The following is a 14,097-nucleotide window of genomic DNA, read 5'->3' as shown; positions in this document are numbered from 1 at the left end:
AATAAACCGGGACGGCGGACAGGGGAGGCAAAAATCCGCGGGAAGCAACGTTTGGGGTTGAAACGGAAAATTACGAGATTGAAATCTTTCTGATAATTTCTAAACGAGTCACACGTTGACAACAATCAAACAAACAAGCCTCTAAATTAATACAACACAAATATGAATCTTTCAATTCGAGAAAAGCTGGCAAAAATGTTCAAAGCACACGAATTCGATGACTGTGAAGGTTGAAGGGTGAGGAGGGATGATGGAAGAATAAAAAAAAAAAGAAAAAACGTAGAGGGACCAGCACAAGAAGCCTCTAATCTTAATACAAAAATATGAATTTTCGAATTCGAGAAAAGGTGGCAAAACTTTCAGAGCAGACGAATTCGATGACTCTGAAGGTTGAAGGGTGAGGAGGGATGATGGAAGAATAAAAAAAAAAAAGAAAAAACGGTAGAGGGACCAGCACAAGAAGCCTCTAATCTTAATACAAAAATATGAATTTTCGAATTCGAGAAAAGGTGGCGAAACTTCCAGAGCAGACGAATTCGATGACTCTGAAGGTTGAAGGGTGAGGAGGGATGATGGAAGAATAAAAAAAAAACGGTAGAGGGACCAGCACACGTACACGCGAGCCGTGTGCACGCGTGTTGGTAGAGAGTGAAAGAAATCGGGCACAAAAGCGTCGCTTCTCGAATGTATACTCGGTGCCCCTCTGAATGGAGTCTGCGATTTGAATGGCTGGAGTTTCAGCGAGGGGTCGCGCGCGCCATTGTCACGGGGCAAGGTCACAAATCTGGTCGGAAATTTCTTTGAACTTCCTCCGTAACGCGGATGTTACCTCACGGGCGAAATTTACGGTCTGAGAGAGGCGAGGGAGGTGAGAAACTTCTCGAGAGGGGGGGAAAAAAAAGAAAATATCCTGAATGTGACGCAACCGTTCACCGTTCGGTTGAATAACTCGAACGTTTGATCGCTTTCGTGGTCGTTCTCGTGGAAAAGCAGCGAACCTTTCCATCCACGCCTCTTCTTTTTATTTCCTCGAAGCATTTTATCTTTCGCAATTAAACTGGTGCATCTCGCGCGAGAGTTCACTGAATCGAAAAGTATCGAAAATATTAAAAGAGAAAGAGAGTTGGATGCGACACGACACGTACCTTCGAGACGAGAAAGGGACCAGATCGAAGCCAACGCAGGCACCAGTTCTCTCATTGACTTTGCTGCCACCAAGAAATGACATCCAACAGCTCTTCGTCCTCTGGGCTCATTGGTTCGTAATTATCGTAACCATCAGAATGCGCAGCGTACAGCGTTCCTGACGTGCCGTACCCTTGACTGCCAGCTGACGACGCCTCAGACACGAAACTCGGCGTTGGCGAACTGGAGGCCTCAGAACAGGGTGCAGGCACGAACGTGGGGCTTGGATTCTGCCTCAGATGCTGATGTCGATGCAACTCAGAATTACTATGATGTCTCAGCTCGTTGTTCACGTTGCCACGAAGTCTCAGTTCAGTGGCTCGATGATTCGAGTCGATACCAACACCGTTGCTCGAGCTACACGTCGAAGAAGCTGAGGAAGCGGACGAGGGTGGCGACGAGGTCGGCGAGGACACACTGGTCACGTCTGAGCCGCTGTCGTGCTCCTCCAGAAGACGCTGCAGACTCCTGATGTACTCCACAGCCATCCTCAACGTCTCGACCTTGGACAGTTTCTTGCTACCAGCTCTGGACCCGCCGTGAGTGCCAGCTGTACTTCCGCCAAGAGCCTGCGCGACGCTCTGCGGTATGTGCTGTCTGAGAGTGGCGAATCCGTTGTTCACCTGTTTCACGCGGTTCCGTTCGCGTGCGTTTCGCCTCGCGACGGACGCAGGCTGATGCGGGACCGTGCCATACGGCCCAGTCGGCTGGCCGTAAATTTTCGAGCGTTTACAACCGTGCTGCTGGATCTTGATGTCATTGGCAGGCATGCTGCTGGTGGATACGATCACATTGCCGCGATGGGTTTGCGCACTGGTCGCGGACGAGCCGTGCAGGCTGTGGTGATGATGCTGTTGCTGCACGCTGAGCATGATGGGCAATACGTTCCCCTCCTTCGATCCCACTAAGGTCATATCACTGATTCGATGCCCCCACTACGAGAGCAGGAGTGCGCGGCAGCGCGTGCCGGGTGGCCTTGAGAAATAGAATCCTCAATGTACCTCCTGCTCGAGGTGCGACTCTGCACGCGAGCGATCTACCGCCACGGTTTTAACCCTCTCTAAACTGGTCCCCCTTCTACTCTTGATCGAGTGTACGCGCGACGCGTTCTCTGGGATGATTCGAGGAACGAAAACAAGGGACTACTGCTGCGAAGAACACTGTGCGACCAGACGATGGTTACGTGAGTCTCGAAATGTAAACCGCACCCTCGATGCTAACTGTACGGACCTGGCTCCCGAAATGCCTTACTAAGAAGGGTTCGAGGCCTTATATAGCCAGGGCGGGCACGCGCCTATCCCCACCGCTTGGTCCCATACTCGATCTCAGGCCCTAAACCCCCATCGTCCTCCTCTCTCCCCTTCCTTCCCACCCTACTGGCTTCCAGCGCCTCATACCCCTGCCACGTCCCCACCACTGTCGATCCAAAGGCCCTACAACGCAAGAGATTCTCATCTTCGTGAATCGCCCTCCCGCTTTTGCGAGCGCTCCAATCTGTTTGCTCGTTCGGATATTTAAAGATGATACCAGTCGTGCCGTTATCAGGACGATAAGTCGACTCGCGGTTCAGCTTTCTTGGAAGTCGCGCAAACGGCTCGTGCTCGATATTCCACGCATCGCAAAGCAAATTTCCGTATCGAGGAATAGCAGCGACCGGATGAAAGGAAAGGGTGAATCGAAACGCATGAACGAACCGCCATCGACGCCACTTCGTACAACTCGTCCGCAGAATCGCGTTTAAAATTATCGCACGCAAGAAATTCATCCGATCGCCCAACTAATTGTCGCGAAAGTCGAGCCAACAGACGAGGTTCCACGAAATCGAGGACACGAAGAACCCGCGTCACGATCGCGTTCATTCATCCCGTTCCACGAAGCTCGATCGCCACCCTCTGCGCGAGTTCCTCGCGACGCTCCTCAATGGAGACTCGCGGTGAGAGACACTGTCCTCGCGCGCAAGAAGGGTCCGCATCCCCACGCGCCTGGCAGTGTCTCAGGGATCGAAATTTGGACAGTTACCGGGAGAAAGAAAAGCTGGTCCAGAGACCGAGTGAGCTGGTCGAGAGAGAGAGGATCTCGCTGATCTTGCTCTCGTCCGAGGCACCAGACGAGGACGAGGCGAGAAGAGAAACCGGAGGAGGGGGTGGCGGTTGAAGAGAAGCTACGCTGGAAAGAAGAAGGTACTGGTCGCGTGAGTGGAGTAAGGGGATACGGAGGATATGTGGGCCCAAGTGGAGGCAGGGAAGTTGGGGGCAGCAGCGTTATGGGCACACAAGCGGCGGCGGAGGGGCCAGGGGGTGGAAGACGTGAGCCGTTGCCCCCACTTTCGCCTCGTGGCGCGCGCCGTGCCCCATCCAGAGGGCCTTACCCCCACTTTGACTCAGCTCTCGGTTTTATCCGCTGTATACGAAGCGTGCGCGTACGTGCGTGGCTCTGCGTGCGTGTACTGGGGCGCACGTGTGCTCGCTCGAGTCTCGTGCTTAAAGGGGAGGATGTGCGCGAGTGTGCGCGCGCTCACGCGTGGAACAGGTATATGCCCTGTTCCTTTCTCCGTTTTTTTTCTCCTTTAACGGCGCACTCTCTGTCTCCCTCCTTTTTTACGTTCTCTCTTCCACGTGGTTTCGTCTCTGTTCATCCGAGGCGGTTCGTCTTCGTTCGTTGGTGAAAAAGCGGCGCGTATGGGCCGCTGCGAGGGCCACTGCACGCTCTCCTGCGCGAGCTGCGCGCGTGGACGCTGTGATAAATATCCAAAGGCCGAATGTGTCGTCTGACGGTGGATTTCAGCAGATAAACGAACGCGTCGCCGCTTTAAACTAAGCTGTAGCCAGGTACGCGTGTAACGTCGATAACACGCGATAAGGTGGAGAGAGAGAGAGAATCCTCGTACGAATTTTACGACTGCCAGGGACTGACGCGTCCTTCGACACTCTTTGCTGCCATTTTTCATGCCGCACTCATCCTCGATTGTATTCCATCTTCGTTTGTATCAAAAAATCCAGTACACTCCAAGTAGAGACCAGCTAATCTTATTGAAATCTTAATTATCCTTTGCAGTAAATAAGTTTGATGAGTCGATACACACCAAGAGCGGGTTAGAGAATTGATGAGGCAAAGGATACGGTTGCTCGCCAACCTTCCAAGTGTGAAAAGTAGAACAGAGTGTTATTTTAAAGCGTAGATCGCTGGGGTCAATTACCAGCAGGTAGTTCGTCCTGTGCGCTTAGGAGGAGTCCTTCCTCCAGGAGAGCTCGATTCCTTCTTTAAGGATCCTAACAGCGAGGAGCCAGCGCGAAGATTTACGACTCTGCCCGCAGTATTCTTTCTCTGGCACGAACTCTAACCGGTCGACAAATTCTCGACCACAATGTTGCAGGTACCGGCATTATTGTCGTTCGTAGAGGCTTCTGCTGATGTATGCGGCAACCTGTTTTTTTAAGGAACGCCACTCGCGGTCCCGTTACGCTAACTATTAATTTTTGTTCCTCTCGAGGACATAAATACGAGCGCCTCAACTTTGTCGCCGCGAATATTGAGTGGTGTCATTAACTGGGACCGCATCCAGTTAATTACTCTCTCGTTATTTTGCTGTCTCGTTACTCTTGCAGCAGCTGCGAGTCGAGTATTACAATTTTCGACCGCTTTGTTCGTTCACAATTTTTTTTCTCCATTCTTACAACCTTCAATATCGAACGACACGATTTTAAATTACGGCTAACAGCCTCAGTTTAATTCTCTCGCTTTTCTATCGTCCTCCTCGCGCGACCAGCAACCCTCCTCGAACATTGTTGCCAGCCAGAGGGTGATTTACGCGTGCACGCTCGTTTATATTACGCAAGTAACACGCGCGAGTAATTACAGTCCCGTTTAATTGCCAGCGATCGCCAAATAAGGAGACAGTTTCAATTCTGCGCTCTTTTATCTCGCGTGATTCGAGCAGAGTCGAGAGGGAGGGGGTGGAAGAAATATGGCAGGCTGAAAGGGAGAGGAAAAGGATATTTTCCAGAACGTTGGACATCGCCTTGACTGTTTGACTCGAGAATTTATTCTGTAATTATATTCCTGGACCACGACGGCCAGTCTAGCCTCGCCACATCGCCGCTAATTATCGTGAAATTAATTACCAGTCCAAGTGGCGGGATGAGCGATGCGACGGGCCAGGCAACTTCAATTTTCTCCTTTAACCCTTGCATTACGTTGCCTCGTGGTCGTTTTAGCCGCGATTTCGACCACCTTCGCCTCGAGCTTTGATCTAGGAACCGGAGGATCGTTGTTACGACTGATCATAGAGATTAAAAACTCTCTGGTTCGAGAAATAAGCCGTGTACCTACTCAACTAGTCTCAATTCTTTTTCACAGCAACAAATATTAAGTTATATGGACGTTTATATTTTTTTTAAATATCGTTGCACTCGTAAAAAGTCCAAGGAAGATTGACAGACGCCAGATACATCGTGGCCATTGTCAAAGGGCGTGCTTGTGACTTAGCGTTCCTTTTAGTGGTCGAAGCGAGGCTGAGAAGCAGCTTCCCTCTGCTCCCCTTGATGAGAACGTACCCAGCTAATTAATGGAGCGAAGAAGCTCGATTAAAAGAGTACTCTGAGAGTTCGTTCGAAGGCTCAGCCGTTCGTACGACTCTGTCGTTACGCGAAACGCACGAAAGGGAGAGAATCGAGTAAACAGGTCCCTGGAATATCGATTTCCACGTGCTGGCATTCCGTAGCCGGCTGGCATATGTCGTGCAACAACGCAGGTACCGCTCGAGGGGTGGCCAGAAGGGGCCAACGCTCGAGGGTGGGAATTCACGCGCGCGTACACCTTCTTGGCTCGCGTGGGGTTGCTGCAGCTACCCATAACCTAATCGACCAAGCATATGGCGCACTGCGAGCGTGAATGAGCCCTTGGAACGTTGAACAGGTACTGGATATCGACTACGTACCCAAACACATGCCATTGCAGGTTACACGCGGATTCCAAGCGTTACTAGCGAATTCTTCAGCACATTTTTCCTCGTTTCAACACTTTGAGATGTGCTGCTAATTTCCACAAATTTAAAGAATGCCAGATCGATGCTGTTTCATTATTAATTAACCACAAACATCGTCGATCTATTTTTTAGAAAATTTTGAAGTTGGAAAAATTGATTTTAACGAGCAGCAGAATCAAGAGGAACCCAACTCAGTACATTTTTCCTCGTTGCGACATTTTCAGATGTGCTGCTGATTTCCACAAATTCAAAGAATGCCAGATCTGATGCTGTCACATCATTAATTAACCACAAACTGGATCTATCTTTTTTTTAGAAAATGTTGAAGTTGGAAAAATTGATTTTAACAAGCAGCAGAGTAAAGAGGACCCCAACAGCGAGGCTCCAGCACAATGTTACAAGCGTACGACAGCAACGATCGCGATTATCTCGATCGACGTAACAATTCGCGAGGCATGGGCTGGTGTCGAGGCGTCGTACGACAGAAACGGCTGCTGGCATGAATGAATTTATCGTTCCAGGCCGCGGAGACGATGAACGAAGAAGGAACAGCGCGCGTCTCCTCGCGGATTTTGCGCTACGCGTGCACATTGTTCCAACAGGTTCACCTTCGCGCGATATAAATCGCGGAGATAAATTCGCGTTAACAACACGGCTGCTGATTTTTCCAGCCTCCTCACCGCCGCACGCGAGAGAGCATTACTCGCAGGTGTAATATCCGAGGTATCGAGCCATCCGAGGGGACTTTAATTAGCCCATAAAGTATACGCTGTGTCACACGGATTTACACGAGCCATGATTTTTCGCAGCTCGGATAATGGACAAGGTGTGAATCTGGCTTATTGCGGCTGGCTGGGCGCGATTTATCATCGCGAGTAAATGGTTTGTGCGGCTGCCACGCACTCGCGTTGATAATTTATCGGTGCGTCACGCGGAATTCATTTAAGCAACGTTCAACCCTCTTCGAAAAGGGTCCTTTAATGTTCGAGATGGGTGGATTTCGCAACATTGCGATTTACGCAGTCAGAGATTGATATCGACGCGTCTCTGGGTGGAGATGAAAAAACGAGGAGAGCGAGAAGCGTCCTCGAGGAGACGTGTCGTCGTGTCCTCTCGTGGCTGGCGTCGCCACGCGTGCCACGTTGCGATTACTTGGCGAACGCGAGGCGCAGGACTCCACTACGATGCAGAAGCTCGTTTAAGCGCAAAACGACCAACATTTTACGGCTTCATCGCGGCTAGCGGAGCGCTACGTTGATTAATGATCCTGGACACGTCGTTCCGACAACGGGGTTGTCGTTTTCCATGCCGCGTGCCCGACCTTGCTGAGATTATCGCTGACCACCCTGTTTTCCTGGAATTACGCGGGACCAGAGTCGCCTCGAGGACTTCGATGACGAAGAATTCTGCTAACTGGTTGCTGAAACGTGTAACGTTTCGATTATTGACGATGCTGAAGGGTTTCTCAGTCGAAAGATTGCGTCGATTGATCTCTGAATTATAAACGCGTAGCGTTAGAAAATAATTCTAATTTTCTGAGAAAAATCGTAGAGATTATTTGGCGTCGAAAGATCACGTCGACAAATCTCTGAATTATTATAAAACGAGTAACGTTTCGATTATCAACAGTGCTGAAGTGTTTTTAAATCGTAGACGCGCTCTGTTTCGCATAGCGTTAAAAAATAATTTTGATTTCAAAGGACTGAACGCACTGCCTTAGAAAATATTTCTAATTTTCTCAGAAGAATCGTAGAAATCATTTGGCGTCGAAACATTGCGTCGATAGATCTCAGAATTACTATAAAACGACTAACGTTTTGATTACCAACAGTGCTGAAGTGTTTTTAAATCGTAGACGCGCTCTGTTTCGCGTAGCGTTAGAAAATAATTCTGATCTGTTCTCAAAAGAATCTAATAAAGATTATTTGGTGATTCTTTAACGAAGAGACGCGTCTCACGTAATTGCTATTAATATTATTAACTTCATTGAAGCAATAACACGCAGTGATAATTATGTAAGAGCCAAGGGACGTTGCAAAAAGCTCGAGAATTTTTTGTTCCTTTTTTTTCGTCCACGGATTATTACGTTTTTGAACAAGCAGTATAATTTGGTTACGTAACGTCATAATTGCGACAGGCACTGCCATACAAGCGCAGCCTGTCCCGATGTTACATTTCCATGAGCGCGTCATAAATCAGCCAGCCTATGTCTTTCAATAATGAATTCTTCATTAAATCCTGTCTACGCTTCTCTGATTACTTTATTCCGTTAATTAACGTCTCATTTAAAGCTGCTTTGCGCAACGGTAACGACGCTTATTAATCAGCGCGTTTACTTTTACGACCACCGCTGCAAACTTACGCAATCGTTCGTTGCATTCGCCAACACAACTCCGTTTCGATTCGAGAGACAATAACGTTTTATTCTAATTTTTTTCTCAGCTCGATCGTCCTGAATTTATTTTCGATCTTCGCAAACGTCTGCAGAAAATCGCCTACAATGGCGCGTCGTCCATCGAGCAATGATCGCGCGAGATCCGTCGCTGGAAGATTTATCGATCGACAGAAGTTTCCTTCACGTTGGTCGAAGCCACTGTCTCATCGACTTGCGAAGAAGCCGCGCGCGAAATTATCTTAATTCGATTTCTCGCGAGCGGTTCAGTCAGCAGAGGACGCTCGAGGAAGAATGGAGAACGCTTTTGATACCAGTTTTCGGCTCGAGAAGATCCGTGGCTTCTTGTCGGTCAGTTTCTTGCGCGCACAAGCTCGAGATTTATCGCGCCAGCGGCGGATGCAACCCTGTCCTTCATGTAACTGCGAGGCGGATCATTCGCAGAGTCATTTTTCACGTGGACGAACAAAGACTGTGGCTACGAAGGACGGCACACGTTACTATCGGCCCGGATCTGTCCAGGGGTGCGGTATTTCGCTCGGAATGCTTTGTGCCAGGCGCACGATCCTCGATCTTCACGCGATTTCCGAAACGAGGCGTTTCTCTGCGAGCTGACCACCGTTTCCGGTTCTCCAGGATCGAAGATGGACAGCACACGCGTTAAATTGACGAATACCAACATTATTATCGCCAAATATATTTGTTATTTGAAGCAAAGTAACTATTTCCAAATTTTCTGTCGTAAAAAAATTATTTAAATGCTGGAGAAGGTTTGCTAGAGCCACCATTTCCGGTTCTCCAAGATTGAAGATGGACAGCACACGCGTTAAATCGATGAACAACAGCATCGTTATTACCAAATATATTTGTTATTTGAAATAAAGTAACTATTTCGAAATTTACTGTTTGCTATAATAAAAATTATTTAAATATAGTGTAAGGTTTGTTAAATTATTGGAGGTTCTATAAAATTATTTAGCTACTTTGTTGGCACACGAAAGTTCATATGTTACAGCAGAACAGCTGGTAATTACTCGTACAACGAAACCTCAATTTTTATCCGCGTTCCTCTTCACAGCAGATGTAACAAGAAACGAAAAGGATACCCAAAGAGGATAATTAACCAACAAAGGCTTCACTCCACAAAATAATCGTCCATTATTCTCATTGAACGCGATCGAGAGCCACGTTTATTTATCCTCGCAATTATATCTCGCGTATTACCATTAATAACCGTTTCTGGCGACTAGCTAATTTATCGCCAAAGTTTAACGAAGAAAAACTATCAGAAATCCTCGATCAGATAAAGTGATCGACGGTTGAACGGCTGTACCCACCCTCGATCGATCTCGAGCGTTCAGGATTTGTCGAGTTCCGCGCGAAGGCTGTTTGTTTCGTTTTACGACTTCCCTGATCCTTCGAGAGAAATCCTGCGATGCAAGTCCTCGTGGTTCCTTTCGAAAGCGTTATCTAAATCGTCAAACGCGCGGTCCTTTGACCAGCGCACCGAAAATTAAATATTCTAAGATAACACTCAGATAAGTTTAATTGCAGGCGCTGAGATTGAAGGGCAGCCGTCGACCATTTTGGTACCGCGCGGGCCAAGCAAAGGCTGCAGCCATTGCTGCTAAATTACAGCTCGAATCGTTGCTAAAAATTAATTTGTCTCTGGTAACGAAATAACTTAACATTCGTGCGTGTATTAACCATAAATATCGTCGATATTTGCACGCAGATTTACGTTTTACGAGCAGATCGAGCGTGATGGATCGTCGTTCGCGAAAATCCACGCGAGTGAGCGATTAATGTAAAAATTAGTTTGTCTCTGGTAACGAAATAACTTAACAGAGATTAACATTCGTGCGTGTATTAACTGCAAATATCGTCGATATTTGCACGCAGATTTACGTTTTACGAGCAGATCGAGCGTGATGGATCGTCGTTCGCGAAAATCCACGCGAGTGAGCGATTAATGTAAAAATTAGTTTGTCTCTGGTAACGAAATAACTTAACAGAGATTAACATTCGTGCGTGTATTAACTGCAAATATCGTCGATATTTGTACGCAGATTTACGTTTTACGAGCAGATCGAGCGTGATGGATCGTCGTTCGCGAAAATTTACGCGAGTGAGCGATTAATGGAAATCGAAAAGGATAAAATTGCGAGGATTTTTGTTTCGAAACGACCATACGCGCCCTGTAAGGTCGCGTACCGGATGTCAAGGCCTCGTGGACAAGGACACGCGTACATCAGCCCAACTGTTGCGCCTCGCGACCCATGACCTCGCCGCTGCGCCTCTCTTTCCAAGCGACTTATGGATCTTCTCGCCAGGGATAATAAAACGTTTAAATAACTCTTTTCTTTGTCGATACACCTCTCATTCGACGTGCAAGCGTTCCTGGCGATAATAAAACGCGATTATTTTTAATGGCGCGTGTTTAAGTCGGACAAATTGCTCCGCGACTATGCGCGTCTGTTCGACGACGAGTGCCAAGCGTTCGATTTTATTTCGACAGAGGTTTCAGAGGATAATGAATTAATGGAAACTGGTACGAGGCGATTGAATAATTGATTCTATCTCGCCAGACAAGACGAACAGCATCCACGTGGATTGTTTTAAGCGTCAAGCGGACAAATTGCGCGAGAAAATGTGCTTTCTGACAAATCTCGCGCGCAAATAGACCGTAAAACGTTGAAACAAAAGTGCGAGGGTCCTTTTTTTCACCTCTGGCCAAGGATGACGGAGTGATAGCGGCGACGCAAAGGTCGTCGTTCCTTTTTTCCCCTCTTCTTCTTCCCCAGTTCGACTGCCATCTTTGGTAATCGGCTCATTATCCGCCAGGGGATAATTACGATCGTTCGAGGTGTAATTAACGAGGTACCGGCGTCAGAGCCTCAAGGAGATGCACTATACCGGCGTTATCTTCGAAATCTCCTTGTCTCCTCTTCCTCTTCTCGTTCCTTTCCTACTTTCGTTGCTCCCTTTCACTTAACTCGATTCGCACTTATCCGTCCCTTCTTGGCGCAGCCCTCCCTTTCGAGGGTTTGTTCTTCGTTATTACTCGCCAAGATTATCAACCTTTTTAGCGCCTCTCCTCCATCTTTCTCTTTTTTTTTTTGCCACTCTCTCTTCTTTACATTCTTAAATTTCGCGCTGCAATCTCTTCTTATCTGGCTTTATCAAGCTCCCAAGAGAGGATGACGCGATTGTATTCTGTTAACTGAGTCCCTTTCGCCTCCCTCGGAGACTGTTTCAACGGAAAAATTGATTTTTAATCGGTTATGAAGCACACGAGCGCGTTCAGTAGGTTTTAATTATAATTAACGATCGTTTTAAGTGCGAGAGGCGAGTTCGTGGAAATTGCGGTTCTCCAAACATGGACGATGGGTTCGTTTTCTCGATCGGCTGTTTTATACTGTTTGTTTATGCAAATATGATTCTCTGCACGATTTTACGTGGAGACTGCACGATGGATGGTTGCAACTGCCTCTCGCGTCGTTAAAAAAAAAAAGAAATTAGTCGAGTCACTCCAAGTTACATTTCTATGTTTGCAAATCTATTTTGGCTGCAGAAATTGCGATCGTCGCAAGCGGATATCAAAACCGTGGCGAAAGACAGAAGGGATTCATAATCGAGGCAAGAAAGAGATGGAACAGCGAGTACGGAGACGCAAGAAATCCGGTTGGAAACAAAACGGCAGGTGGATCTCGCTCGAAATTTACTCGTGGAGCAGAAAAAGGGTTTTCAAGGCTGGGGAAAGCGATGTCGTGCGTCGTTCAAGCGATAGACACGCTCGTACGAACGAAAATCAACGTGCAAACGAACAATTACACATTGTTCTACGTTCACAAACCCTCTGACCGACTCTGTGCGTCTCAGAATATTTTTGAACAGCGTCAGAGTCGCTTCGACGATCGATGACGTCCCTCGCAGAGCCCAGAACCCTCTCGAACGTGGAAAAACGCTTGAACGTGCACAATTTAATGCAGCAGTGGCGCAAAAACCGCGGTTAAGCGCGCTGGATCGTCCCAATTATTTTCGTAATGTTCGCATCGATCGTTTTTGCTCTTCCGCTGGCTCGAGCGGAACAATTCGCGATCGAACTGAAAGCGACGCGCGCGAGCGAGAGCCAGCTTTGGGGATTTTTCGCGGAGCCTTAATTGGACGCGTGCCCACGTTTCTCCCTTTGTTTCTCCTCTCTTCCTCTTCTTCTTCTGTTTTTATTTATTAGCTTCTTATTCCCAATGCAGAATACGCGTCGACACTTTGAAGATGCGGGTCCTCGAGGATACCAATTACGGCGGGCAGCTGCCGCATTGAAATGTTACGTTCGCGAACGCACGAGCGTTCGACTATGGGTCCTATGAGCGACTCGCGACGTTAACGATGGGGGTTGCCGCGCGGACGCCACCCTAAATCGCCGCCATTTTATGCGCCACGACGAGAGAAACACTCGCGTTAACTCTCGTGTTACTCGTTAGTTTGCAATTTTGTTATTCCGCGAACGCTCGTACAACGAGATGATCGTCTCGCGGTTTTAGAGCTGAAGGAATTTGCAGGGATCGAAAGGTGCGAGGGTGCAAGCTCGAAGCCGTCCTCTTCGAGGCGGCTGCTCAGAGGCGCGTGCTGCGCCCAGGCACGCACGCGCGAAAGAAATATCGTGCATCAGAATTCATCTTTGCTCGATGCACCTGCACCTGTCCTGGCTCGTTCACTGTCGCGCGTTACGTCAGACAGTGGGCTACGAAACCGCGCAGGCTGCATTCGAAATAGTCGCGTGTCTCTATGATCCAATTCACCTTCCCCACTGTGCGATCTACCTGGCTTATTATCGACGTAACACGCGGAGAGCACAAGGTTTCTAAATATAAATCGAAGGCGAACTCGGCTGTTCCGCGATAAGCCTTTATATCGCTGTGGATTTCGCATTCGCCAGCTAAGCGGCTCGATTTTCGCGGGAATCGCAGTGGCTGAGGAATTTTCTTCGTCTCGAAGACGTGTGGCTGTTTTAATTGATCGTGACGAGAAGATCTGCGCACCCTTCGAGGTACTCGAATGCGAGTGTTATCAATTTGTAGCAGTCGAAGTGTGTCAAACTGGAGATCGTATCGACGCGATTAAAAAATAATTGAACGTCGTGCGCGTAATGGACGCGTGTCCAGGGAAGAACTGATTTATATGGACTTGGGAACATCGATGGAGGCGGCGCGCGTGTGGATGCTCGCGAGAGTTCGACCAGTTTCTTTGATTATTCTACGCAGGGCGTTCGAGGTACAGGTGTGGGTCACGATGAAAGGTGCGACTCGATAAAACGAGGATGAGGAACAAAGTTACGATTGTACCTTTGTTTCTGAGAAGAGTGAGAGCAAGTGGCACGCGACGATCCTGGTTACTGCGCTTATGCGTCCCCACCCATTGGTGCGTCCATCCGACAGCAACTTTCAAAGTCGTTTTTGAAGAAAACCAAGCTTCGAACAAGATTTCATTGCTCTTCATTTTCGTCTCATTTCAGTCGAAAACGAAGCCTCGAATA

The 14,097-nt window shown here is 48.1% G+C and overlaps 2 protein-coding genes across 2 annotated transcripts in view; both read right to left on the bottom strand.

Moving 5' to 3' along the window:
- Nucleotides 1-14,097, bottom strand: part of LOC143430438 (monocarboxylate transporter 2-like) — a 185,869-nt gene that overhangs the window by 71,845 nt on the left and 99,927 nt on the right. The window lies entirely within an intron of this gene.
- Nucleotides 1,197-2,180, bottom strand: LOC143430470 (uncharacterized). Its single transcript, XM_076906777.1, has one exon. The coding sequence runs from the start codon at nt 2,097-2,099 to the stop codon at nt 1,197-1,199; it is 903 nt and encodes a 300-aa protein (XP_076762892.1). The 5' UTR covers nt 2,100-2,180.

The sequence above is a fragment of the Xylocopa sonorina genome, chromosome 14 (genome assembly GCF_050948175.1).
Source record: "Xylocopa sonorina isolate GNS202 chromosome 14, iyXylSono1_principal, whole genome shotgun sequence".
Classification (NCBI taxonomy): Eukaryota; Metazoa; Arthropoda; class Insecta; order Hymenoptera; family Apidae; genus Xylocopa; species Xylocopa sonorina.
This window is presented reverse-complemented; position numbering and strand designations above follow the sequence as displayed.